This window comes from Hevea brasiliensis, chromosome 15 (genome assembly GCF_030052815.1).
Source record: "Hevea brasiliensis isolate MT/VB/25A 57/8 chromosome 15, ASM3005281v1, whole genome shotgun sequence".
Taxonomy (NCBI): domain Eukaryota; kingdom Viridiplantae; phylum Streptophyta; class Magnoliopsida; order Malpighiales; family Euphorbiaceae; genus Hevea; species Hevea brasiliensis.
Genome location: NC_079507.1, coordinates 58,037,946 through 58,064,182, shown reverse-complemented (window position 1 = coordinate 58,064,182; position 26,237 = coordinate 58,037,946). Strand labels below are relative to the sequence as shown.

The following is a 26,237-nucleotide window of genomic DNA, read 5'->3' as shown; positions in this document are numbered from 1 at the left end:
TATTACATCAAAATGATTTGATAAAAAAATATTTAATAAAAAAGTTAAATTGCAAAGTCATATATTGAAGAGTAAACAAGATGAGCGAAAATAAGATTGTTATTGAATTATTGGAAAATGAAGGAAAGAAGAAGGAGATGATGGAGAGACAGTGGCAGGAGATTATGACCGATAAGGCAAAAGCAAGAACTGGTGTACGGAACCAGAAAAACGCACGCGAACCAACCAACCACTGCCTTTGCTCTCGGCACCTGGTGGGGACCACACTCTTCTCATTCCCTCTCTTCTCCTTCAATTATTTTATCTTTTCCTTAAAATTCCTTTCCAAATTATCCTTTTATTAATTTCTTTATTATTCTTCATTATCATTCTCGCTCTCTCTCTCTCTTCCTTCCCTTTTTCTTCAGTTCTTTCTCTCCTCCCTCCCAAATTCAACACTTCTCCGTCAACAGAATCCCGCAATTTTTCCATTTTTCTCCCACTTTCTAACGGATCTCTTTACAACTATCTCCCTTAAATCCATCCTTCGTCGCTTGTTTTCTCCCATTTTGGTCCTTTTCTAGGGTTTATCCCCATAGATCTAGCTCTATTTTACTCCAATTCCACTCCTCCACTGCCTACTATGCTCATTTTTAGCTCTCTATGTGTGCAATTTACTGTTAGAGAGTTTGTTTAGGGTTTGCTCACGTTGGCAGGGAGTGTCAGAGACTACACTGTAACTTCTCTGTTTGTGTTTTTGACTGGTAATGGCTGCTTTGCAGCGAGTGGCGTCTAGCGTGAGCGCGACTGCCAGTAATTATGGTTCTTGTAAAGGTGCTGCTGCCGATGCGGTGGTGTCTGATCAGTTTCCGGCAGGCTTGCGTGTTTTGGTAGTGGATGATGACATTACTTGCTTGAGGATTCTTGAGCAGATGCTTCGCCGTTGCCTTTATCTTGGTTAGTTTAGTCTCCAACTCTGACTTAATAGTTGGTTTTCTGTTTTGGTAATTTGTCGTCTTATTATGTCCTGTTGGGTTTTTTCTGAATGTGTTTTTACATGTATGAATGTCTATATTTCAATTTTATACTGTTTGAAGAAAATTGGAGCGTAATGTGAGAATGTGTATATTTCAATTTTATACTGTTTCTGAAAATTGGTCATTCTTTTAAGAAAAATTTTATATACGGAAGTACTACTTAAGAATGAAATAGGCATAAGGTTAATAGCAGAAGTTGATAATTGAATGGTGTGAATTTGATCACAGCTGTTGGCTAGTGTATGAACTATTATGATTATCCCTCATTCTCTCCTCTAAGTCTTGCGTTATCATTTTGCTCTTTGGGTATCTCATTGTTAAGTCCCTTCCAACTTAACAGACACAAGTGATATGCACGTAAATTGAGTGTTAGCTCTAAAGGACCTTCTTTTAAGTCTATTTTAATTGAGTGCTGCATTGCCTTCTTGGTTGGGGGTCAATTTGAGCAAGAATGAAAATTAATGGTGTGTAGGGTGAAACGTTGGTTCACCAGCAATTACACATGAAAATCAGTTTATTTGATGGAGTTTACTTTCTAAGATTCCATAATGGCACAAAGTGATGTGTCCAGAACCAATATGGTGGCATTGCTAACGCAGGCCATATTTTGATGCTCTTTTGTTGAAACACGATGTTCCCTTTTCTAAAGCTTGGTTTAAAGTATTAAGTATGCTAAATTTGAGCATCATTTAGTTCATTATTTGAGTTTGATAGCATTTTGTCCTCATTAATAGTCTCCTTGCAATATTTCCTCCATAAAACATGAGTGACACGACTGTATATCCTGTTTGAGACTATCATGTTTCTTTTCTTATTCTCATGGCACTTAATTTTAGTTGAGTTGACTTCCTGAATTGCTTGCCTTCAAGTCTGATTCAAATTTTTCTGCAAAAGACAATAGCTTGGTTTTATATCTGCTGTATGACATGAAAGATTTACCATCTTCTTTTAATGGTTGCAGTTACGACTTGTTCCCAGGCCAAAGTAGCTTTGAATCTTCTTAGGGAAAGGAAAGGCTGTTTTGATGTGGTACTAAGTGACGTTCATATGCCTGATATGGATGGATTTAAACTTCTTGAGCATGTTGGCTTAGAAATGGACCTTCCTGTTATTAGTGAGTGTTTTATTCTTTCTCTATAAGGATTTTCATATTTATACCTATCCGTTAATAGTTTAATATGATGATTTGTATATTGCAGTGATGTCTGCTGACGGAAGAACAAGTGCTGTAATGAGGGGGATTAGACATGGAGCTTGTGATTATTTGATTAAACCGATACGTGAAGAAGAGCTTAAGAATATATGGCAGCATGTTGTTAGGAAAAAGTGGAATGAAAATAAAGAACTTGAACATTCTGGAAGCTTGGAAGATAGTGATCGGAATAAACGGGGAAATGATGATGCTGAATATACTTCTTCTGTCAATGAGGGAACAGAAGGAGTTCTGAAAGGTCACAAAAAGAGGAGCAATTCCAAAGATGAAGATGATGGTGAACCAGAAAATGACGATCCCTCTACATCAAAGAAACCACGTGTTGTATGGTCTGTGGAGCTTCATCAACAATTTGTCAGTGCTGTAAACCAGCTTGGAATTGACAGTATGATCTTCGATGCTTTGCCATTTTTTTTTTCTCTTTTTTAAGTTGTTTGAGAAGCAAAGTTGTGAATGGCTATTGTATCTTTTTGCTGATTGTAAATATTTGATTTTCATTTCAGAGGCTGTACCTAAGAGAATTCTAGAATTGATGAATGTACCTGGTTTAACCAGGGAAAATGTTGCAAGTCATTTGCAGGTTTGGCTCTAACCCACGTCAACAGTTTTTCCATTATTTGATATTAGCTATTGGCTGCTGCATGGATGAGCACTGGGTGATAAATGACCTTACTTATCAATAACAACTAACAAAAATTAAAAAAAAAAAAAGCTAAAAGGAAAACAAAATAATTCTTTAACAAAGCTGTTTGATAAAATTTTATTGTATGGGTGTATGCCTTGCAGCAAAAAATAAGGGATAGATATGCTTAAAAGAAAAGAAAAAAATCAAAAACCTTGTCCTACACTCCTACCATGATCCCTGCCTTAAGTTCCATCCAGTAGTGTTATGCTAATATAATGTCTAGGGAAAGTATCTGTGTGACATTTTAAAATTGCAACTAGTTTTAATTGGAAATTCAGTAGGAGTGTGACTGAAATTGTATCAATGATGCTTGTGAATTTCTTTCATTTTTCCCTAAGATGCTTAAATAACCATTGAATTCTTTTTTAATTAGTAGTTAATCATAGGAACAGCTATGTTGAATTGTTGTTTTGTGGATGGGGGATGACATTGTGAACATTGTTATTTATTGCATTTACATTCTTTAATTAGAATTATTGTGATGTCAATGTGCAGAAGTTTAGGCTATATCTGAAGAGATTAAGTGGGGTCTCTCAACAAGGCGGGATTTCTAATGCATTCTGTGGCCCCTTGGACTCAAATGTAAAACTTAATGCACTTGGAAGATTTGACATTCAGGCTTTGGCTGCCTCAGGTCAGATTCCTCCACAAACATTGGCAGCACTGCATGCAGAGCTTCTTGGTCGACCAGCAGGTAGCCTAGTTACAACAGTGGACCAACCAGCTCTTTTACAAGCATCCATACAGGGTCCCAAGTGTATTCCTGTTGAACATGGTGTGGCATTTGGTCAGCCATTGGTAAAATGCCAATCCAATATTTCGAAACCTTTCCCACAAAATATGGTATCTGTTGAAGAAGTTGCTTCAAAGTTTGGAGCCTGGCCTTCTAATAGCCTTGGCATTGTGGGGCCTAATACCAATCTTGGAGGTATGGGTTCTCAAAATGGTAACATGTTGATGGATATATTACATCAGCAGCAGCAGCAGCAGCAACATCATCAACAACCACAGCAGTCTTCTCTATCAGAGCCCGGCCTTTCAATTAATGTGCAGCCATCTTGCCTTGTGGTCCCTTCTCAGTCATCAGCCAGTTTTCAGGCAGGAAATAGTCCTGCTTCAGTCAATCAGAGTTGCAACTTTAACAGGAATGCTGTCATTGATTACAGCCTTCTATCATCCCAGTCAAATAATTCATCATTGAATATTGGGCACGTTCCAGATGGGAATTTAAAAACTACAGTTGTTGTTAGTGGGTACTCAGTCCCTGGTACCATATCTCCTTCTGCATCATCATCTTCTGTCAATGCTGACAGTGGCATCAATCGTCAATTTCAAAATTCGACTATTACCTTTGGAGCTGCTAGACATTTACCAGGGCTTGCTTCTAATATTTGTGACGTCCAGGGTTCTTATGGTGCTAAGTCAGGTGAAGTTCTTGATCAAGGACCACTTAGGTACCTTGGATTTGTTGGTAAAGGGACTTTCCTTCCTAGCCAGTTTTCAGTGGATGAATTTACAGCACCAATTAGCAACTTGAGCCAAGGAAAAACTTATGTAGAGAACAATGGCAGTAAAGTGAAGCAGGAGCCAAATATGGAATTCACAGATGATGCAAGAGTGGGGGTCTCAGTATTGCGGCAATTTCCTCCAAATGATCTCATGAGTGTTTTCACAGAATAGGTAAGTCACTTGGGTCTGGCTAAAATTTGTCCTTGCCTTGCATGTATGTGTAAGGAGTTCTAAAGTTTTGTTGATTGCAAGAAAAATAATCTTTTTCCTCATGAACTTTTGTTTAATTTGCTTCTAAAATTTGGTTGGTTTTTCTTTATCAGTTTTTCCACTTGTAATTAGGAAACAAATGGTCTTTTTCTTTTTGATTAAGAGTTGGGATAGCACTTGAAAATAGGTTGAATTCTTAATTTGGTATGTTGCAATAGTTGGATAGTATTTTTCTTGCCCTTTCTGTTGATAACTACTAGTTAAGTTGCCACAATGTGTGTGTGTGTGTGTGTCAACTCGAAATACTGAATGAAAAGAAGCTTCTCTTGATCTTCAAGAGCATCGACTTCAGGTTACATATGACATGAGCTTTAAAAAAGTCGCTTTGATTTGTGGGAAATTGACATTTTGAAAATGTACGAGTTTGAATTTAATTTTTATTTTAGTTATTGCATTCACTTTTATGGTCAATCATGAATTGTTGTTAGACCTGATTTGTACCTGAAAAAGAACATGTAGGATTAGGGGAGAGCATTCGGTCGGTTCGGTTTCGAACCGAACCGAATACCAAAAATCAAAAAATTGAATCGCTTAAAAATATAAACCGAACCGAACCGATCACATAAGGAGAACCGAACCGAATCAAATAGAAAAATATCGGTTCGGTTCGATTCCGTTGCATTAAACCGAAAATATTAGAATTTTTAACCGAACCGATCACCTAAGGAGAACCGAACCAATCACCTAAGGAGAACCGAACAGAACCAAACCGAAAAATATCGGTTCGGTTCGGTTCCGTTGCATTAAAACGAAAATATAAGAATTTTTATTTTTTTGGGCTGTGTTATGCATCTTGGGTAGGGTTATGCATCTTGGGTAGGGTTATGCATCTTGGGCCTTGAGGCTTATGCATCTTGGGCTGAAAAATTATTTGGGTCATTTTACTATTCGGTTTTATTGGTTTTAACTGATAAAAAATCGAACCGAACCTAAAACTGAATATGTTCAAATTTTCAAACCGAACTGAACCGATAAAACTAAAAAACCGAATCGATTGAACCGAAATGGCTCGGTTTGGTTCGGTTTTTCAGTTCACACCGAAAACTACACAGCCCTATGTAGGATTGGCCATGCTAGGTACTAATTTTTTAACATATGGTGCAAATATTGTTATCCATTGGCATTTTTATTACTCTGTATTCATATGCAAGTGCAATACTAGTTACTCCTTGTCTGGATGATGGTTTATCATGATGTAATATTGTATGGTATGGTTATACTCCTTATTTGTTTAGATTGTTCTTGAAAAATGGTGGTCCTAGATTATAAAATGATGGTTTCATAACCATCATTTTGCCACAGGTTTTCAAACGACAAAAACGGTGGTTTGAGATGGTTTTGAATTTTTATATTCCTATTTTATACAATAGCCATTTATATATTTAAAACAATAATAAGGTGTTTTAGTAATTTTCATATTTATTTTATCATACCGTACTACCTAACCAAACAAAAAAAAGTTATTAAACCATCTTATACCATACAATTTTTCCAAATGTGTTAATAATAAAAACTGTACCATACAATACGATACGATATATTAATAAACTACGTTGTACTCAATGCAAACAGGGTGTTAGGAATCGTAGGGGTGGTTAGTTTGTGGTAGAGAAAAGAACAATTATGATAAGAGTTTAGAATTGCAGGGTAGAAATGAGAGAAAAAACACTGAATTGTATATTGACAACTTCTGAAATTACAACTAATATCTGGTATATCGTTCTTACTTGGCTAATCATAAAAAGAAAGAAAAAGATAACAAAATGACCAACAATGGCCCCAGGAAATATCCCCAAGCAGAACACTTTGCCTTTAACCAGAAAAATGGACTCAAAAAGCATGTCCCTTATTTCCATAACTCCCTCCATACATATATTGTTCTCTAGTATAACAAACTCTAGCTCACACCTCACGTGTTCCCTCCTCTCTCCTGTTATTTTTTTTCCTTAAATCTTCTACAATAAACCTCGAAGGGTCTCTGGGCTTGGGCCTCATTTTGAGCTTATTTTGACCGCCCTCCAATTGCTGCCTATCAGTTTGCTTTTAAGATGATGGTGATTTTAATGGTTAACAATATCTTGGTGGTGGTTCATATTTTTAAGGAATGGTAACAGCCAACTGTCAAACTTTTATGTTACTGTGACCTGAAAACAGTGAAAGTTCACACACACGCGCACTCATGTTTCTATTACAACAACTGGAATACCCATCATTTTGTTACATATGCAATGCATGCAATACTAGAAATAGGGGTTTTGTTGGAAGGAAATTTTGTGCTATCTTCTGTGACTTAAAAAATTATTAATAAAACTAGTTGTTTTCTGGAAAAGTTTGCAATTCCATGACTGCTGCTTGGCCATAATTTGATGTGATACGGCAGTAACTACCTAAATGGAGAAAAGCCTAGATGGTGTGCCCACCCTTGGAAGGCACTGGCAGCCAGTTGCCTGCATGTATGTGGGGATGACGGATTTGCATCCTTTCCTTTATGGCTTTCCTATTTATGTGACCTGCATTTTCTTCCACAGCCATTATGAGCCAAACCTGATGGTTTTTCCTTGCTGTTTTAGAACTTTTGTTTCTGCTACTAAATTCATGTAGTGAAAAGTAAGAACCAAAAGAACCACTTGATGCATTGGAATGCAACCATGTTATTTAATGTTGTTTCTAGACACAAGATTATTTTTATCTGCATTGTTTGAAATGGCATTGTTCTTGGACTTTTCTTTGGGTGTTGTTTTGTACACTTTGCTATCCACACTTTTTTTTTTCCTGGGTGGTCTGATCATAGGTTGATTGTCTAATCTAGTTTTTTTTTTTTGGTTTGACAACAGGCCTTATTTGTGTGGTTGGGGCAATTTGTTAATTTTCATGGAAGCACAGATTATTTGGTATCAGAAGGGATTCATGTCGAAGTCCATCATTTATTATCGGCTTTATTTACGGTGCCTGCACTGTTCTCAGGCGAACTATGGAGCCTCCTCAGTATTTACAGCATTGAAAAGAAAAATTGTGCCTTTTGTGTAATTTCCATTGAAAGTGCTGGGGCGAAGCTCTACATGCATCAAGTAGTATTTCCTTTTCGTTAAGTCCGTAGGAAAAATAAGTTGTGTTAGATTCCAACAGCTTGAAATGAAGTCCCACGTGATGGCATCTTGCTATCTTAGTTGTGTAGTTATTTGGGTACGATGATGGAAATGCTAATTCGTTTATATTATGCAATTCGTTCAGGAAGTGCGGTTCTTTTTACTCGTTAGATTATAATAATTTCACCTCGCATCTTTAGGATTTTGAAACTTCTTTTACTGCTCATGTCGCAAGCTATCAGTTCTATGCCAAACTATTGAGAGAATCATAAATGGAAAATTATTGTGTAATTATTATATGTACAAGAATTGTATTTTAATCGTTGTTATGATGAGTTTTATCTTTATTAATAATCAAGCTATATTCATTATAATGATTGTATCAAATAATTCATGTAACTTGCCGACGTGAGGCTGAGATGTATGAATGCCCAAGATAGAGGTTTGCCCTATTGGGCTGCAAATGAGAATTTGTTGGGTGGATCTTGGCCGAGGATTCGAAATTGTAATCAAGAGTTGAAGACCCACTGAAGATGAGGTTCTGTTGTCTGCCTTTATTGGGATTCGAAATTGTCACCAAGGGTTGAAGGCCCACTCAAGGTGAGGTCCTGTTGTTTGCCTTTCTCAAAATGTTCGATTTCGGGAGGAAATTTAATGTAGGTCGTTTTAAACTTTTGTTAAAATTTAAATTTAAATTAAATTTAATTTAAAAATTAAAATTTATGAGTAAAACTTTTTATTTTTATTTAAATAAAAATATAAAAAATTCAATTTTTTAATTTTTAAGTAAATTTTTTATTTTTAATTTAAATAAAAAATTAATAATTTTAATTTTTGAGTTGATTTTCTTAATTTAAATTTAAAAATTAAGAATTTTAATTTTTAAATTAAATTAAATTGTTTTAAAAAAATTTAGATAAAAAATTAAAAATAAATTAAATAAATATTCATACTCAAATAATTACTGATTAAAAAAATTTTTAATACATACCTATAAATTTATATACACACATTCATAATTGATATGAGAGCTCACAGGCTCTATCCTAGGCACACCCTACTTCCTAACAAGTATAAGTGAAATTTAGCTTTAAGCCGTTTCCAATTAGTTGGCAATTCTTCAAGTAGTCTTTTCAATACTTTATTTATTTATTATCCAACTAATACTTATTATTATTATTATTATTATTATTATTATTATTATTATTATCTTCTGGAAGGTTCGAATAACTCCATTTAGATTAATAGCTTCATCTGGCCTCTTTTTTTTGACCAGCGTATTGTATTATTTTGATTTCGTAGATTGTTTATGAACTCCTTGTCACTAACTTGTCCTTAGTTGACATTTTATACGATGTAATGTATTATAATAATTATAATATAATTATAATTAAATTATATATTTAATTATATTATTTAATAATAAAAATTATTATTTTAAAATAATCATTACATAATATATTCGATTGTACTTAAAAGTAATATAATGATTATAATACATAAAAATAGATATAATTATAAATATTTATTTTTATTTTTTTAATTTATTTTTTTATACTATCACTATTATTACTATCATTATCTATTACTATCTATCACCATTATCATTACTTGATCAACATTCTTGTTATCATTATTGCTTGATAATCGTCATTATCACTTAGTCATTACCGTTATCACAACCACTTAATCATTATCGCTGTCACTACTCTCATCTGCAATCACCATTATCACTTTTAACCTGTTATTATTATCGCCACCTGTCACAATCACTTGATAATCATTATCGTCACTGTTATTATCACTGATCACTACTACTTAATTATAGTTGTCATTCGATCACTAATCACTATAATTATCATTAACACTATAAATAAATTAAATATTAAAATAAAAATTATTTTATATTATATTATTTATATTTTTATTTATAATTAAATATAAAAATATAATGATAATTATATTATATTATAATTTAAATTCTATTTCATAATTATTATATGTGATTGCGTCATCATTGAGTTAGTGCGGTCAAAAGAATGGCAACAACTATAATTAATTATATACGACAAATAATGAATAATTTTTTTTAAATCATATACAGATATACGAGTATAGGTATAGTCTAAAGTACATGTACATACAAGTGAAACAGCGGTGACATCATCACCAAATAATAAGAGAAAATCGCGTTGGTATCCCATGCATGTGGAAAGTTGAGAACCATTCACGTGGAGCATTAAAAAAAAAAAAAAAAAAAAGCAAAATACATATTTACACCTTGTATTATTTGAATTTATCCAGCTATGGCGGGATAGGTGTTAACTTCTTGGTAGGTTTAACGACTTCTTTCTCCTTTTTTCTTTTGCTTTTCTTTGTTTTTTTTTTTTTTTCCTCATCGCGTTTCAAGGTGACCCACCATGTGGCTATTAAATTGAAAATCTTGGCAAGATGCGTCACCATGGGGACAATTTTCTTTTGTTAACGTGGTCTTGCTTCGGTGCTTCCGCAGCAAATCTTAGACCAATCTTGCCGCCATCGTTCAATTTCTCTCTGCATTCAACCATTTTCCACGAGTAAAACACCCATACTTCAATTTTCTAAGCATTCGTTCATTATGTCAACTCATACTCTTTCCCTCGCTATATCTCTTCTTTCTGTCTCTGTGTCAAATTCTAAGTTCTGAACTCATACAGGTCACCTTTTTGAGAGAGGGTCAGCAGCTCTCTCTTTTGGTCTAAATTTGAACCCAGACAATTCCTATCGTTACCCTCATTGTTCCATATGGAGAGAACCCAGGAAATTGCACTGACCCAGATGAGGAAATCAGTGGAGAAGCTTGGCTCTTGCACCCAGGTACCTTTCACATAATGTTGAACGTTTAAATGTAGAGATGTATACAGAGTTGTGTAATTGAGCTCAATTTAGTTATTGATTTTATGGGTTTGGATTTGCAGAGGTATGGGGACCCAACATTAATCAGATTCTTGATTGCAAGATCAATGGACCCAGAAAAGGCTGCTAAGATGTTTGTACAGTGGCAAAAATGGAGGGCTGCTTTTGTTCCAAATGGGTTTATCCCAGATTCTGAAGTTCAAAATGAATTAGAAACAAGAAAGATATATTTGCAAGGTTTATCGAAAGAGAGAAATCCAGTGTTGATTGCGAAAGCAAACAAGCACTTTCCATCAAAGGATCATCTCCAATTCAAGAGTCAGTATAGCTTAACTCTAACTCCACCCAATTTGTTACAGTTTATTAACCTATTGAGTCATGCATCTTATTAAATTTTAGTTCTAATAAACAAGATTTGCTTACGGCTTATGCATGTTATTAAATTTTTGTAAATTAGACTGCTTTGATTGGTGCAATGATGCGTTTTGATCGAGATCGTCGTATATATGGGCCATTTATATACCAGAACAAGTAAAGTTTTGGCATAAAAATTGGGTAATGAATACTGAATGGGACTGCTTGGATCGTGTCAATTCACTTGTTTTTTGTCCTGGAAATGATTCTTTTTCCCCATTTTATATATGTTGCCTTCCATTATTGAATAATTCCATCTACTATTGTTTTATTCTTTATTTGGAATTGTCACGACCCAACCTATGGGCCGGACCGGCACTAGGACCTGGGCCAGCCTAAAGCCCCCGAGGCCCATAGTAAGCCTAACTGTTCATTAACCCAACTCTAAGGCCCATTTGGGCCCAATTTCAAGAAAACAAACGGACAGAGTCCGGCCATAAAATGAACTTACCAACGGGGAGTTTTCGACTCACTCGACCTGTAAACACAATATATAGTCAATTGGGGAGCTCAGCTCACCCTCCACATACTTATCAACATAATAATAAATGGGAGCTCAGCTCCCTCATCCAATCCATCAAACATGCAAAGCATATTAAGTTTACAGGTCCCAAAATAATAATTTAGTTTATAGACCCAAATCAAATAACATTTCTAACACATGCGGAAATTCTAAGATTTAACAAGTTTATACAAACAGTAATAATTGACCTGCAAGGGAGAAAAGCAGGTTAACCAAAATAAAATCCTCCTGTAGCCTGAAAAAAATATTGAACAGGAGTGAGCGTTCGACTCAGAGAGTAAAATATCAATTTTAACCATAATCTCTATAACTATCTAAATCTAATGCACCCTGTAGAGTGAAATGCAACATCCACATCATTTTCACATCATAACATCAAAAAGGTAATTTGGAGCACTCATACACCCTGTAGTATCAATCATAACATATGGGAGCTGATCCCTATCTGACTCTCTTAAATCTAACACAGTGCGTGAATTACTCAAGCTCGGACTTCCACTTAATAACCAAATCGAGGGTCGATGAATTACTCAAGCGTGACTACCCCTCGAAGGATCGGGTCCCAATTACTCAAGCGTGATCGCCTGGTCCTATCCATAGTCCACACCACATCACACGCACGCCAACGCACGCACACCGCTCCAAATTACCACAACAACATCCATGGCACATCAACAATTATGAATGCAACATAAATCGTGCCTAGAGTTTAACTACATAAATATATGCATATAAGTGATGCATGGGCATGCTGAACATATAATAATATCGAAATTACAATTAAAATTAATATTTTACTCACAGACTTGACGATGGTCACTGAGGCGGTGGCGGAGGAAGAAGGCATCGGCTCACCTGACAATTATATTACAATTATTTAATACAATCTGACTCAATACAAACAAAGAAAAAGACCAATACGTCCTAAGTCGTGCCGAAAATCCGGCAGAGTCTCTCCTATATCTAGGACCTACCCAACCTGCAAAAGGGTTCAAAACAGACTTCTATACTCACAATCCATATATCCACAGTTCAATCATATCACACAGCCCCTCCTGGGCCCATCAAATCAGTCATCCATCACAATACGCAAAATTTCAATTTAGTCCTTATTATTGATCATTTTTGAAAAAGCGCCCAAAAAGCTCTAAAAATTATAAAACTTTGCCTCATGGTCCTTAGAAATATTACTAAGCTATTGCAAAAAGAATCATAATTTTCTAAGCTACCACGAATATTTTATGGATTTTTAATCCTATTTAAGCACTAGAAAATTACGAAAAAGCAAGGTTCGGATTTACCTTTGCCGATTCCGACTTCGGGAACGCGCTCGGGACGTCTGACAATGGAGGGCTAGCCAAAACCTCGGTCCAATTCGGAGACTTTTCGTGCAGTGCATGCGGCGAAATTTGCGAACCAGGTCAGCTGCCGAATTTCCGCGAATCGAGGAGACCTCCACGAAGCCCCTAACTAGGGGTTTAGTACATAAATTTTTCAGAATTTTCTAAGCTCATTAAATGCTCGGAAAAACACCTGCGAAGTTCGTGGGACCCACCAAAAGCGGTGTCGAGAAAAATTCGAAATTTATGTCGTTGCGAAGCTCTCGGCGAATGGAGCGTCTTTGGTGGCCTCGGTTTTCTCGTGGGATTCACGGTTTAGAAATCTAGCCCAAAAGTCGAAATGGGCTAAAATCTTCCCGAGCAAAAATCGGACAATCCGCTCGATGGATTTCGGCGTTCTTGGTGTCTATGGAAAGCTCTCGAGTAGATGATTTTGGACACAAGACCCGGTCCAATCGGTGGCCGGATCGGCCGGATTTGGCCGGGAAAGCTGGCAGCAGCGTGAGAAGCGTTTTGCGCGTTTTCGGCCCGTTTAGGCGTGGCCACTGGGTGGCGGCCGTCTTGGCTGGTGGCGTGTGGCCGTGGTGAGTGGAAGGAGAAAGCGAGAGAAAAGGAGAGAGGGACGACGCGCGAGGAAGAAAAAGGGAAGAAGGAAAAGGGCGGTCCGATTCGTGGTCCGATCCGGTCCGATTCGGTCGGCCGGTTCGATTCGAATACAAATTTTTGAATTTTTACTCTGCCTCGGGGAAAGCGAGGTCCAAAATTAGAAAAATTTCAGAAAACTCAGAAAAATACGTAGACTCCAAATATATTTTTAGTTTTGCCACGTGGTCTTTAAATTAATTTTTAAAAATCATCAAAGTTTATATTTTCGGAAAATTGAACCCGATTTTTAAAATACGAAAAATCTCAAAAAAATTCCTAAAATTTAAATAAAATTAAAGTATCAAAAATACTCATAAATAATAAAATTTAAAATCTTGGGGTGTTACATTCTTCCCCCCTTACAGAAAATTCGTCCTCGAATTTTTTACACAAGGCAGAATAAAGCACATGATTATACATTGAACAGATAAGGGTACTTGCTACGCATGTCCCGTTCTGACTCCCAGGTGCACTCTTCCACCGACTGACTCCTCCACAAAACCTTAACCATAGGGATCTGTTTGGATCTTAGCTGTCTCACTTGGCAGTCCACCATGGCTGCAGGTTGCTCCTCAAATGTCAAGTTCTCTTTTAGCTCTATCACATCCGGCTGCAGTACATGAGAAGGATCGGAAATGTATTTCCTGAGCATGGAGATGTGAAACACGGGATGAACGTGAGAGATGTTGGGTGGTAGCTCCAACCGGTAGGCAACTGCTCCAACTCTATCAGTAACCTCAAAAGGTCCAATATACCTAGGTGCCAACTTGCCCTTCTTTCCAAATCTCATGACTCCCTTCATTGGAGAAACCTTCAGGAATACATAGTCGCCCACTGCAAACTCCACATCCTTCCGTGCAGGTCTGCATAACTCTTACTCTCTTGAAAGCCGCCTCGATCGTTCCACGATTAAAGGAACTACCTCAAGTGTCTTGCACTAGGTCTACATCATGCACCTTCGCTTCCCCATTTCTGTCCGGCACGAGGAGACCTACACTTTCTTCCATATAGTGCCTCATAGGGTGCCATCCCTATCTTTGGAGTAATGCTTGTTGTTGTAGGCAAACTCCACCAAAGCTAGTTTGCTCATCCCATTGACCTCCAAAATCCAAGACACTCATGCGAAGCATGTCTTCCAAGATTTGTATTGTCCTTTGGTTGTCCGTCTGTCTCGAGGGTGGAAGGTCAGATCGAAGTTCAACTGTGTGCCAAGTGCCTCTGCAACTTCCTCCAAAGCGAGAAGTGAATCGGGGCCCTCTGTCGGATATTATGGGCGGGAACTCCATGCAATCGATTATTTCTCGAATGTAGAGCCGGGCATCTTGTGCCCGCAGTATGTAGTCTTCTGAGGTAAGAAGTGAGTGATTTGGTTAGACGGTCTACAATTACCCATATCGAATCATATCCTCGCGTGGTACGAGGCAACCCGATCCACAAAATCCATAGTGATCATTTCTCACTTCCATTCAGGATAGGGAGCTCTTGCGACTTCACGACGGTCTCACAGTGTTCAAACTTCACCTTCAGAAAAGTCAAGCACTTGGACACAAAGTCTGCTATGTCTCTCTTCATGCCATTCCACCAATAGCTATCTTTCACATCATGGTACATCTTGGTGGAACCTGGGTGGACACTGTACAGTGTGTAGTGTGCCTCTCGCATGATTTCATTCCTGAGGTTGTCCACATCGGGCACACATATCCTAGAACCTTGTACTAGGGCGCCATCATTGGCAAATCCAAACTCACCACCTTCACCTTCTTTGTACTCTCTCTATGATCTTCATCGGTTGTTGGTCTGTCTTTGGGAAACTCTAACTCTATCCTCAAGTCGGCCTCACCGAAAAGTGAGCCAACAATACCCCTCATCTGAAAGATCTAGGATTAAACCTTGATCCATCAACTCATGTACCTCTGAATCAATGGTCTCTTCTCTCTTTGAAATGTGCCAAAGCGCGGAAGATTTTCTGCTCAAGGCATCTGCCACAACATTGGCTTTTCCCGGGTGGTACTGGATGGTGCAATCATAATCTTTCAGAAGCTCCATCCATCTCCTCTGTCTCAAGTTCAAGTCCCTCTGCTGGAAGATGTACTTCAAACTCTTATGGTCGGTGTATATCTCGCACACTTCACCATACAGGTAGTGTCTCCAGATTTTTAGTGCAAAGACTACAGCCGCCATTTCCAAATCATGGGTGGGGTAGTTCTGCTCATGCCTCTTCAGCTGCCTTGAAGCATAAGCCACTACCTTCCCATTCTGCATCAAAACACACCCTAGGCCAACTCTGGAGGCGTCACAATACACGGTGTATCCTTCACCACTCACAGGTAGTGTCAACACAGGGGCAGTGGTTAGACACTCCTTAAGCTTCTGGAAACTCACCTCACAGTCATCTGTCCAAATGAATGGAACATTCTTCCTAGTCAACTTAGTTAGGGGAGCCGCTATCCTGGAGAAATCTTGTACAAAACGCCTATAGTAGCCAGCTAAACCCAGAAAACTTCGTACCTCGATGGTATTTGTAGGCCTAAGCCAATCGATTCTGACTTCAATTTTCTTGGGATCCACTTGAATGCCGTCACTAGAAACCACGTGTCCCAAGAATGAGATGCTTTCTAGCCAAAATTCACATTTTGAAAATTTGGCATATAGCTGGTGCTCCCTTAACGTCTGCAACACCATCCTCAAGTGCCACACGTGTTCTTCCTCGGTCCGAGAGTACACCAAAATGTCATCTATGAATACGATGACAAAATGGTCCAAAAATGGCTTGAACACCCTGTTCATCAAGTCCATGAAAGCTGCTGGTGCATTAGTGAGTCCAAAAGACATCACCAAGAACTCATAATGACCATATCTTGTCCTGAAAGCCGTTTTGGACACGTCCTCATTCCTGATTCTCAACTGGTGGTAGCCTGATCGCAGGTCTATCTTGGAAAAGAATCTAGCTCCTTGGAGCTGATCAAACAGATCATTGATCCGAGGAAGTGGATACTTGTTCTTCATGGTGACCTTGTTCAGCTGTCTGTAGTCGATACACAACCTCAATGACCCATCCTTCTTTCTCACAAATAAAACAGGAGCGCCCCAAGGTGAAGTGCTCGGACGTATAAAACCCTTGTCCAAAAGCTCCTGTAGTTGCTCCTTCAGCTCTTTCAATTCTGCTGGTGCCATCCTGTAAGGTGGCATCGATATGGGGTTTGTACCCGGCACAACATCAATGCAAAACTCTATTTCCCTTCCTGGTGGCAACCCTGGAAGCTCCTCTGGGAAGACATCCATAAATTCTCTGACAACAGGAACATTTTCCATGCTGACACCTTCTACAGATGTATCTCTCACCAATGCCAAATACCCTTGGCATCCACGCCTCAACATTTTTCTGGCACTAATTGCTGACACCAAGTTATATGGAGCTACGCTCCTGTCACCATCAAAGCTAAACTCTTCCACACCAGGTATGTGGAAATACACCTTTTTGTTCCTGCAGTCTAAAGTGGCATAGTGAGTTGCCAACCAATCCATCCCCAAAATTACATCAAAGTCCATTACTGGTAGAGGAACCAAGTCTGCTGGGAGGATCTTTCCATCCACTACCACTGGGCTACCCGGAAAAACCATATCTACATCTATGTTGTCACTAAGTGGGGTAGCTACTGACAAAGGGCACTCTAAAGTTGTAGGGTTTCTACCCAACCTCATGGCAAACACAGGGGAGACAAATGAGTGCGTAGCACCCGGATCTATCAAAACACGAGCCTCATAAGAATAGACCAGAAGAATACCTGCCACAACTGCATTGGAAGCCTGAGCATCTGGTGGGTCGGGGTGAAAACGAGCTTGACCCCTACCCGAGTGGCGTAACCACGATCGACTTCTACCTCCTGATCTGCCTCCAAATCCACGTCCCCCTTGTCCTCGGCCCTGTTGGCCACTGAACTGACTGCCTGCCATGTTGGAAGTACCCGGATACAACTGGCGAGGAACATTTGCAATAGAATCCTGTGACCCCATCTGTGGCTCGCTGAACATGGGGCATTCCCTAGCAAAGTGACCTGGTTGGCCACACCTGAAGCATACTCCTGACCCCATCAAACAAGGTCCTGAATGTCCTCTTCCACACTGTGCACACGGTGCCAAAGAGGATCTGAACTGCACCAGGCTGCTGTACCCATCGTGACCCTTCTTTGGATCCGTGCCACAGTGCGAATCCTCATGGTCTGTGTCTAAAACCACTTCTCTTGCTCCTACCCTTTCCTCTGTAATTACCCTGGCCACCACTGTCCGGAGTACCCATGGAAGGGACACCTGAAGAACCCTCTGCTCTGTTTTTCTTTGCTCTTCCGCTGTCATCCACAGCATAGCTAATCTCAATCTGTCTGGCTCGATCAACCACCACATCAAAAGACTGATCCGACATCATGGCCAGGTTCGCATACCTCCTGTCAAGCCCCTTTAGGAACCTCTTCACCTTCATAGTTTACGTAGCTACGTAGGGCATATCTGCTCAATTCGAAATTGCAGCATATTCATCTACACTGCCATTTTGTCTTAGGGCCTCAAAGGCCCACTGTTTCTGATCTCTGAAGCTTTCTGGCACAAACCGATTGATGAAAAGTTCTACAAACTGAGCCCATGTCAAACCCTCCATCCGGGGTAACACGTAGTCATTCATCCATTGTCTAGGCATAGGCCCCATGACATGTCGTGATACACTTTATCGCCTCCTATCACCAATCAGACTGCTCTCGCTGTCTGCAGAATCCAAAACCGTATGTATCGTCGACACATCATAAGTACTGTGCACCACTTCTTAAAATTTATGATCTGCTTGTAAGGTTCCCCTCTTGGTGCGGTGGATCGCTGCTGTGGAGGGTGGACCATATACTGCGCCATCATATCAATGGTCCTCTGCAACCCAGCTAGAGTAGCTGCCATGGGGTCCATGGGACCCTGTGCCATGAAAGATCGTTTCGAATCAGGTAGCTACTCTTCTACTTGAGACTCTAGGCCTCCTACCCCGCCTCCTGGCGGCGCCTCATCTGGCCGACACCTCGCCAGCACATCCGGTTCAGTGCGATGCGCTCTCCCGCTTCTACGCATTTTCACGAAATTCAGCAAGATTAGCCCACAAAATTCAAAATCGCTCATTGCATGACTCTATAGACTCATATTTACACACAATATATGAAGCAGAAACTAGAAGCAAAGACGACAATGCAAGACGAATATGGACCCTATTTTTCCGCATGTGACTCCTATTAGACTTTTCCCAACACTTTAGACAACATTCCCTAAGAATCTGGAGCCTAGGCTCTGATACCACATTTGTCACGACCCAACCTATGGGCCGGACCAAGACTAGGACACAGGCCACCTAAAACCCCGAGGCCCGTAGTAAGCCTAACTGTTCATTAACCCAACTCTAAGGCCCATTTGGGCCCAATTTCAAGAAAACAAACGGACAGAGTCCGGCCATAAAATAGACTTACCAACGGGGAGTTTTCGACTCACCCGACTTGTAAACACAATATATAGTCAATTGGGGAGCTCAGCTCACCCTCCACATACTTATCAACATAATAATAAATGGGAGCTTAGCTCCCTCATCCAATCCATCAAACATGCAAAGCATATTAAGTTTACAGGTCCCAAAATAATAATTTAGTTTACAGACCCAAATCAAATAACATTTCTAACACATGCGGAAATTCTAAGATTTAACAAGTTTATACAAACAGTAATAATTGACCTGCGAGGGAGAAAAGCAGGTTAACCAAAATAAAATCCTCCTGTAGCCTGAAAAAAATATTGAACAGGAGTGAGCGTTCGACTCAGAGAGTAAAATATCAATTTTAACCATAATCTCTATAACTATCTAAATCTAATGCACCCTGTAGAGTGAAATGCAACATCCACATCATTTTCACATCATAACATCAAAAAGGTAATTTGGAGCACTCACACACCCTGTAGTATCAATCATAACATATGGGAGCTGATCCCCTATATAGCTCTCTTAAATCCAACCTGGTGCCAGCGAATTACTCAAGCTCGGACTTCCACTTAATAACCAAATCGAGGGTCCCAGCAAATTACTCAAGCCGTGACTACCTCAAGGATCGGGTCCCAATTACTCAAGCCGTGGATCGCCTGGCCCTATCCATAGTCCACACCACATCACACGCACGCCAACGCACGCACACTGCTCCAAATTACCACAACAACATCCATGGCACATCAACAGTTATGAATGCAACATAAATCGTGCCTAGAGTTTAACTACATAAATATATGCATATAAGTGATGCATGGGCATGCTGAACATATAATAATATCGAAATTACAATTAAAATTAATATTTTACTCACAGACTTGACGATGGTCACCGAGGTGGGCGGAGGAAGAAGGTCGTCGGCTCACCTGACAATTATATTACAATTATTTAATACAATCTGACTCAATACAAACAAAGAAAAAGACCAATACGTCCTGAGTCGTGCCGAAAATCCGGCAGAGTCTCCCCTATATCTAGGACCTACCCAACCTGCAAAAGGGTTCAAAACAGACTTCTATACTCACAATCCATATATCCACAGTTCAATCATATCACACAGCCCCTCCTGGGCCCATCAAATCAGTCATCCATCACAATACGCAAAATTTCAATTTAGTCCTTATTATTGATCATTTTTGAAAAAACTGCCCAAAAAAGCTCTAAAAATTATAAAACTTTGCCCCGCGGTCCTTAGCAATATTACTAAGCTATTGCAAAAAGAATCGTAATTTTCTAAGCTACCACGAATATTTTATGGATTTTTAATCCTATTTAAGCACTAGAAAATTACGAAAAAGCAAGGTTTGGATTTACCTTTGCCGATTCCGACTTCGAGAACGCGCTCGGGACGTCTGACAATGGGGGGCTAGCCAAAACCTCGGTCCAATTCGGAGACTTTTCCGGTAACGGTCCGTCTGGCCGAAATTTCGCAGATCCGGTCGACTGTCGAATTTCCGCTAATCGAGGATACCTACACGAAGCCCATAACACGGGGGTTAGTACATAAATTTTTCAGAATTTTCTAAGCTCATTAAATGCTCGGAAAAACACTGCGAAGTTCCGTGGGACCCATCGAAAAACGGTGTCGGAAAAATTCGAAATTTATGTCGTTGCGAAGCTCTCAACGAATGGAGCGTGCTGGTGGCCTCGGTTTTCTCGTGGGATTCACGGTTTTCGAGAAATCTAGCCCAAAAGTCGAAATGGGCTAAAATCTTCCCGAGCAAAAATCGGACAATCCGCTCGATGGATTTCGGCGTTCTTGGTGTCTATGGAAAGCTCACGAGTAGATGATTTTGGACACAAGACCGGTCCAATCGGTGGCCGGATCGGCGGATGGCTGTGGAAGCTGAAGCGCAGGCGTTGCCGCGCTTTCCGCCGTTTAGGCGGCGCCGCCTGGCCGAGCGGCGCGCTGGCTGGGGTGGAGAGGAGAGAGAAACGAGAGAGAAAAGGGAGATGGACGACGCGCGCGGGGAAGAAAAAGGGAAGAAGGAAAAGGGCCGGTCTGATTCGATTGGTCCGATCCGGTCCGGTTCGATTCGGCCGGTTCGATTCAGAATACAAAATTTTGAATTTTTTACTCTGCCTCGGGACCGAAAACGAGGTCCAAAAATTCCGAAAAAATTCCAGAAAACTCAGAAAAATACTTAGACTCCAAATATATTTTTAGTTTTGCCACGTGGTCTTTAAATTAATTTTTAAAAATCATCAAAGTTTATATTTTCGGAAAATCGAACCCGATTTTTAAAATCCGAAAAATCTCAAAAAAATTCCTAAAATTTAAATAAAATTAAAGTATCAAAAATACTCATAAATAATAAAATTTAAAATCTTGGGGTGTTACAGGAATGTTGAAATGTGTCTTGAATTGATGGCTTTCAGCTCAATTGATCCACCATATATAAATCTCACTCACACTAGTCCTTCCAAGCTCAAGTATCTGATTTACTTACTTGTGAATTTCACTCACCATTCTTGGCTCACTTGCATTCAAAAATTCATGTGATTCTTTCATGATTGGGTTATGGGCCATCAATCAAGACACATTTAACAAATATCCACCTTGACTTAAATTGCTTAATCACCAACCAGAAAATTTTCTGCAAACATCAATCAAGTCTAAGTGTTGCTTAGAATTGATTGTAGGAATAGGTTTTAAATATATGGTTGATCATCTGCCATACAAATTTTTATCACTGAAACGATTTTCTAAATGAAGTGAAATTTGACATCTACGTGCTTGGTCCTTTCATAGTCAAATGTATAGCACTCTAGCTATCAGTGTTGTTAGCAGGTTTATGGACAATCCTGGAAAATTTCATTGGCAGGTCATGATATGGATTTTACATCATTTTAATGATATTGCAGATATTGGTTTAACGTAAGGCTGAAATAATTGAAAAATTTTTTGGTTAGCAATTGAGCAATGTAAGTCAAGGTGAGTATTTATTGGAATGTATCTTGAATTGATGTTCCATATTCTGATCATGAAAGAGTCACATGAATATTTGAATGCAATCGTCCAATATTTGCTTCAAGATATAGAGTACTAAGAATCCATCATGTTGCTTTGGTGAAGATTAAGAAAATTTTCTCAATTTTCTTGCCCAGATTTTCCTCAAGATATGACTTGTATTTTTTATCATGATATGGGACCACATGTTCCTGATCTCTAAGCATGTCATGGCTATAAGTAGCCATATTCTTAATACATTTAGCAAAGTGTGGAGCAAGAGCATGAAGTAAGAGCAAGTGAGCCAAGAGTGAGTTAGTATGAGTGAGATTTGGGAGTAGTGGGTCAATTGGATTGAGAGCAATTCAACTGTCTTTATAAATCTCCTATTTTCTTAATAATTTTTTTTTATCGTCTTTATGGCTTTATGGCTGAATCACATTAGTTTCCTGTGTGCTCTTATGTTATTTATTTTTTCTTATTTATATTTCCACTTAACCAAATTGATAAAGTCCTCGCAAGTGTCATTTACTCAACATGGGCCTTGCTATTGGATGAAAAAAAAATATGTGTGGCTAAAATCATATTTGTCAATTAATGCCTTTTCTCAAAGATGATCTTCCAGCTGTAGCTGTTGCCATTTGAAAGTTTGGGAAAATGGAACCTATCAATTCAATTTTACAAAAATGAAGATTAGGCTAGTGATGAGAAAGCCCCCTATCCAATGGCTTAAAAAAAACAATTATTTAAGGTTATAAATGACAAAACCAATTATTTGAGGTTAAGATGGGCCTAATTGATATCATAAAAAAAACTTGGTCCTATTTGATATCATAAAATAAACTTTGGGCATAAAGAACAATTTTTCATTTTCATACATTACCTTACAAGTAAATGTTTTGTTGTTGTGTTTTGCCTCTTCGTGCAGAGTTCGTGGTTCATTTGCTAGACAAAGCAATTGCAAGGTAATTGTTAACATTGAATAATACTGAATGTGATAGGTTATTTTTCAGTTTTGGGTTTCTTTGGAAGAATTAAGTGATTTGGAATTACGATGGTTTAGAAAGCTTTTTTTTGTTTTTTGGTCAAAGGTTCTTATGGATAAATTGATCCTGAGTTCCGCTCTCTAATGTGGAAGCATTCTCAAAGTAAAAAAAGTAGCATACTTAAAATGCGATATTTGGACCCTGGTTTGGTGCTTATTGATTTAATTTTATGGGCAAAGTTATGATTATTTACAGTTATTAATGTATGTTAATTGGATATTGTGCTATATACTGGTAACATGAAAAGGATATTGAAAGAATATGTAACCAAATGACAGTGGCTACTGCTTATCTATGGTGTTAGTAAAACCACAAGAGTAGATGTATTGGTATCTTCATATTTTGGTATAGTATGCTTCCTGTTATTTGCTTACTCTTTGTAGAGTCATGATCTTGAACAAAAAAAAAAGGAAGTTTTTTAAGGGGTTTTATTGACTTCATTTCAGCGCATTCAAAGGAAGAGAAATAGGAAATGAGAAGTTGGTTGTTGTTCTTGATCTGCAACAAATAACGTATAGGAACATTGATGTGCGCGGGTTTGCTGCTGGATTTCAATTTTTGCAGGTAACTCTTTCATAAGTAAATTTCACTATAGGAAAATACGTCATCTGGGAGGGAATAGAAGGCAGAGAAACATGACTGCATGATGAAAAGGGATAGGAAATAAGGAAAACTTTGTTCATTTGATAAATGTGGGAAAACAAGAAAACTTGAATTGCAATTGGAAACTTTGTACAGAATGTTTGGTGAGTCTGTCTAGCAGTGTTTAAATTGACCCACATTGTGGTGCAGAGTGAATGTTATTAGGTGCGTGCTCATACTGAAAATTTCATGTGAAAACAAATACAAGAAAAGAGGTAATATAAGGTCATGTGAAATCTTGTGTTGGTGCTGTTTTTTGGGGCTCAAAAGGTGAAGAGGCAGATTATCAATCTCACATCTGTCAAATAATTAGGTTTTGCTTACACGATAGGTGTGTTTTTGACTCTATTTTGTGGGGTTTGGGAATTAGGAAGGTGGAAGGGACTCTGCATATGAGATATAGATGTGGCAACTTCTAGTGATGGAGTAGATACCATATACTAGGCACCTTAATGTCTTTAACTATATTTATATGGATATTCATATCATCATGGTTACTGTTTGTGCAGGCTTACTATCCAGAGCGTCTGGCGAAGTTCTTCATTTTAAATATGCCACGATTCTTCATCAGTGTTTGGAAGATGATTTCTCGATTCCTAGAGAAAGCAACACTGGAAAAGGTATATGTTTTATTGTTTAAACATCTACTTTGCCTACAACTATAAAACTTGAACAATATGCAACAGAATGTGTTGTGACTGTAAAGCATATGGAGATGCGACTTTTGGTGGATGTGGCAATAACATGTGCATGTGCCATTTCTTTGTGGTAATGAACGCAGATTGTGATTGTTAGCAAAGAAGAAGAAAGAACAACTCTTAATAAGGAAATTGGTGACGAAGTCTTACCAGAAGAGTATGGTGGTCGAGCCAATCTTGTAGCTCTCCAAGATGTCACACTGCCCTTATTAGAGGATTGATCCTAAAATAGATCAAAAGGGAGGCTGCAAATGTTGCCTCTATAAAAGGATTGATACTAACACAGGTTAAAAAGGTGGCTGCTACAGAGTGCAATTCTTTTGCCCATCTGATAAGATCTATGATAAGAGGTAATCTTCACCCTTTTCATAACTCCTCCTAATAAGCTGCATAACAGAGTACTTCTTACTGTAACTCCCCTGTCCACATCTAGTGGGACTCGAATTTAAGATCTCTTGGTGGACTTCCCAATCCCAAATACTCAGTACTGGATTTTCCATATGAGAATGGCAGAGTTCATAGTCATTCTATGCATGAATGAAATAATTATTGGCAATATCAGGGTTAATTCTAATTTAAATACATTTTCATCAATGGTGACTAGCTAATGTTGTGCTGCTTTTGAAAGTTCCCTTCTCAAAGAAATTTTGGAAAGAGAATTTGCAATTGTGTGGTCTCAGTTTATTATGATGGTATCTCAAAGACATTTGGATGAGATGTTGCTGGTGTGTTTCAAAGTAAAACAGGCACTGCATTCCAATCTCATTTTAACTTTGAAATTATACTCAACTAGACAATTGTCTGAGCATTGCGTGGATTTTTTTTTTTAATTCTTTAAATTATTGTCGTATAAAATCAGGAGATGCCATTTTATTTCTGATTGTATTTATAACAAGGCTCTTGCCTGCATGTTGCGTGGGTATATTCATTATTGATATATTATTTAATTGAATAAAAATATGGCTATATAACTTTTCCTATACATTTATACTGAATTTATTTAAAATGTTTTAAGAATAACTTATAAAAAAATTATATATATATATATATATATATATATATATATATATATATATATATATATATATATATACACGAAGAATGAATATAAAGAATGAAAAATAGATACCAAAAAAATGTATATAAATAAATTCTTATAAAATGAAAATTACCTTATTGATATTTATGTAAATTGTTCTTCATATTTTTCTAAGGCCTTGGTTACTAAAACATCGTTTGGTAAATTTAAGAGAAAATCTTATTGAACATTATATCTTCAATTTGTATTAAGAAAAAATAAATTTGATTTTTAATATGTGATATTGATTTATATATTTTATAACTATGTTTCTTAGTTTTTCCAATATTAATTAAATTATAATTATTGTCATAATTTTTTTATTATAAGAAATTAAGTACATTATAGTGATTTTATAATTATAGTGGACAATAAAATGTAATTTTGATTTATAACTATTACTTTTAATTTTGTTGATATTAATTAAATTATAACTATTATCATAATTTTTTTTAATTGTTATATGCCTTATCCGTCATCAATTGATGTTGTAAAATTTTTAAGGGAATAGAGGCAAAATGGACAAATAAACAAAAATTTAATAGAACGTCATTTTATATTTTTTTAGTAGAATTCATCTTGAGATCATAAATTATTTATTTTTAATAGTTTTAATTTTAAGATTTTTATTCACAATTGTAATTTATAAATATAGATGTAGCAATTCAAA

General features: G+C 37.8%; 2 protein-coding genes across 3 annotated transcripts; both read left to right on the top strand.

The window, feature by feature from the left end:
• Positions 1-355: 355 nt before the first annotated feature.
• LOC110658815 (two-component response regulator ORR21) lies at positions 356-7,927 on the top strand. The gene is made up of 6 exons (XM_021816573.2): positions 356-936; positions 1,978-2,130; positions 2,216-2,614; positions 2,733-2,809; positions 3,410-4,594; positions 7,528-7,927. Exons 1-5 carry the CDS (start codon positions 747-749, stop codon positions 4,592-4,594), a joined length of 2,004 nt encoding a protein of 667 aa, XP_021672265.2. The 5' UTR covers positions 356-746; the 3' UTR covers positions 7,528-7,927.
• A 2,308-nt stretch (positions 7,928-10,235) lies between these two features.
• Positions 10,236-25,083, top strand: LOC110658825 (SEC14 cytosolic factor). Of its 2 annotated transcripts, XM_058136464.1 has the most exons (7): positions 10,240-10,355; positions 10,476-10,635; positions 10,737-10,992; positions 23,032-23,068; positions 23,596-23,713; positions 24,301-24,411; positions 24,573-25,083. In XM_058136464.1, the coding sequence occupies exons 2-7, from the start codon at positions 10,564-10,566 to the stop codon at positions 24,708-24,710; spliced, it is 732 nt and encodes a 243-aa protein (XP_057992447.1). In that variant the 5' UTR covers positions 10,240-10,355; positions 10,476-10,563; the 3' UTR covers positions 24,711-25,083. The 2 variants fall into 2 exon arrangements, with proteins under 2 accessions (XP_057992446.1, XP_057992447.1); XM_058136463.1 differs by having other exon boundaries at positions 10,236-10,635.
• The last annotated feature ends 1,154 nt before the right edge of the window (positions 25,084-26,237 follow it).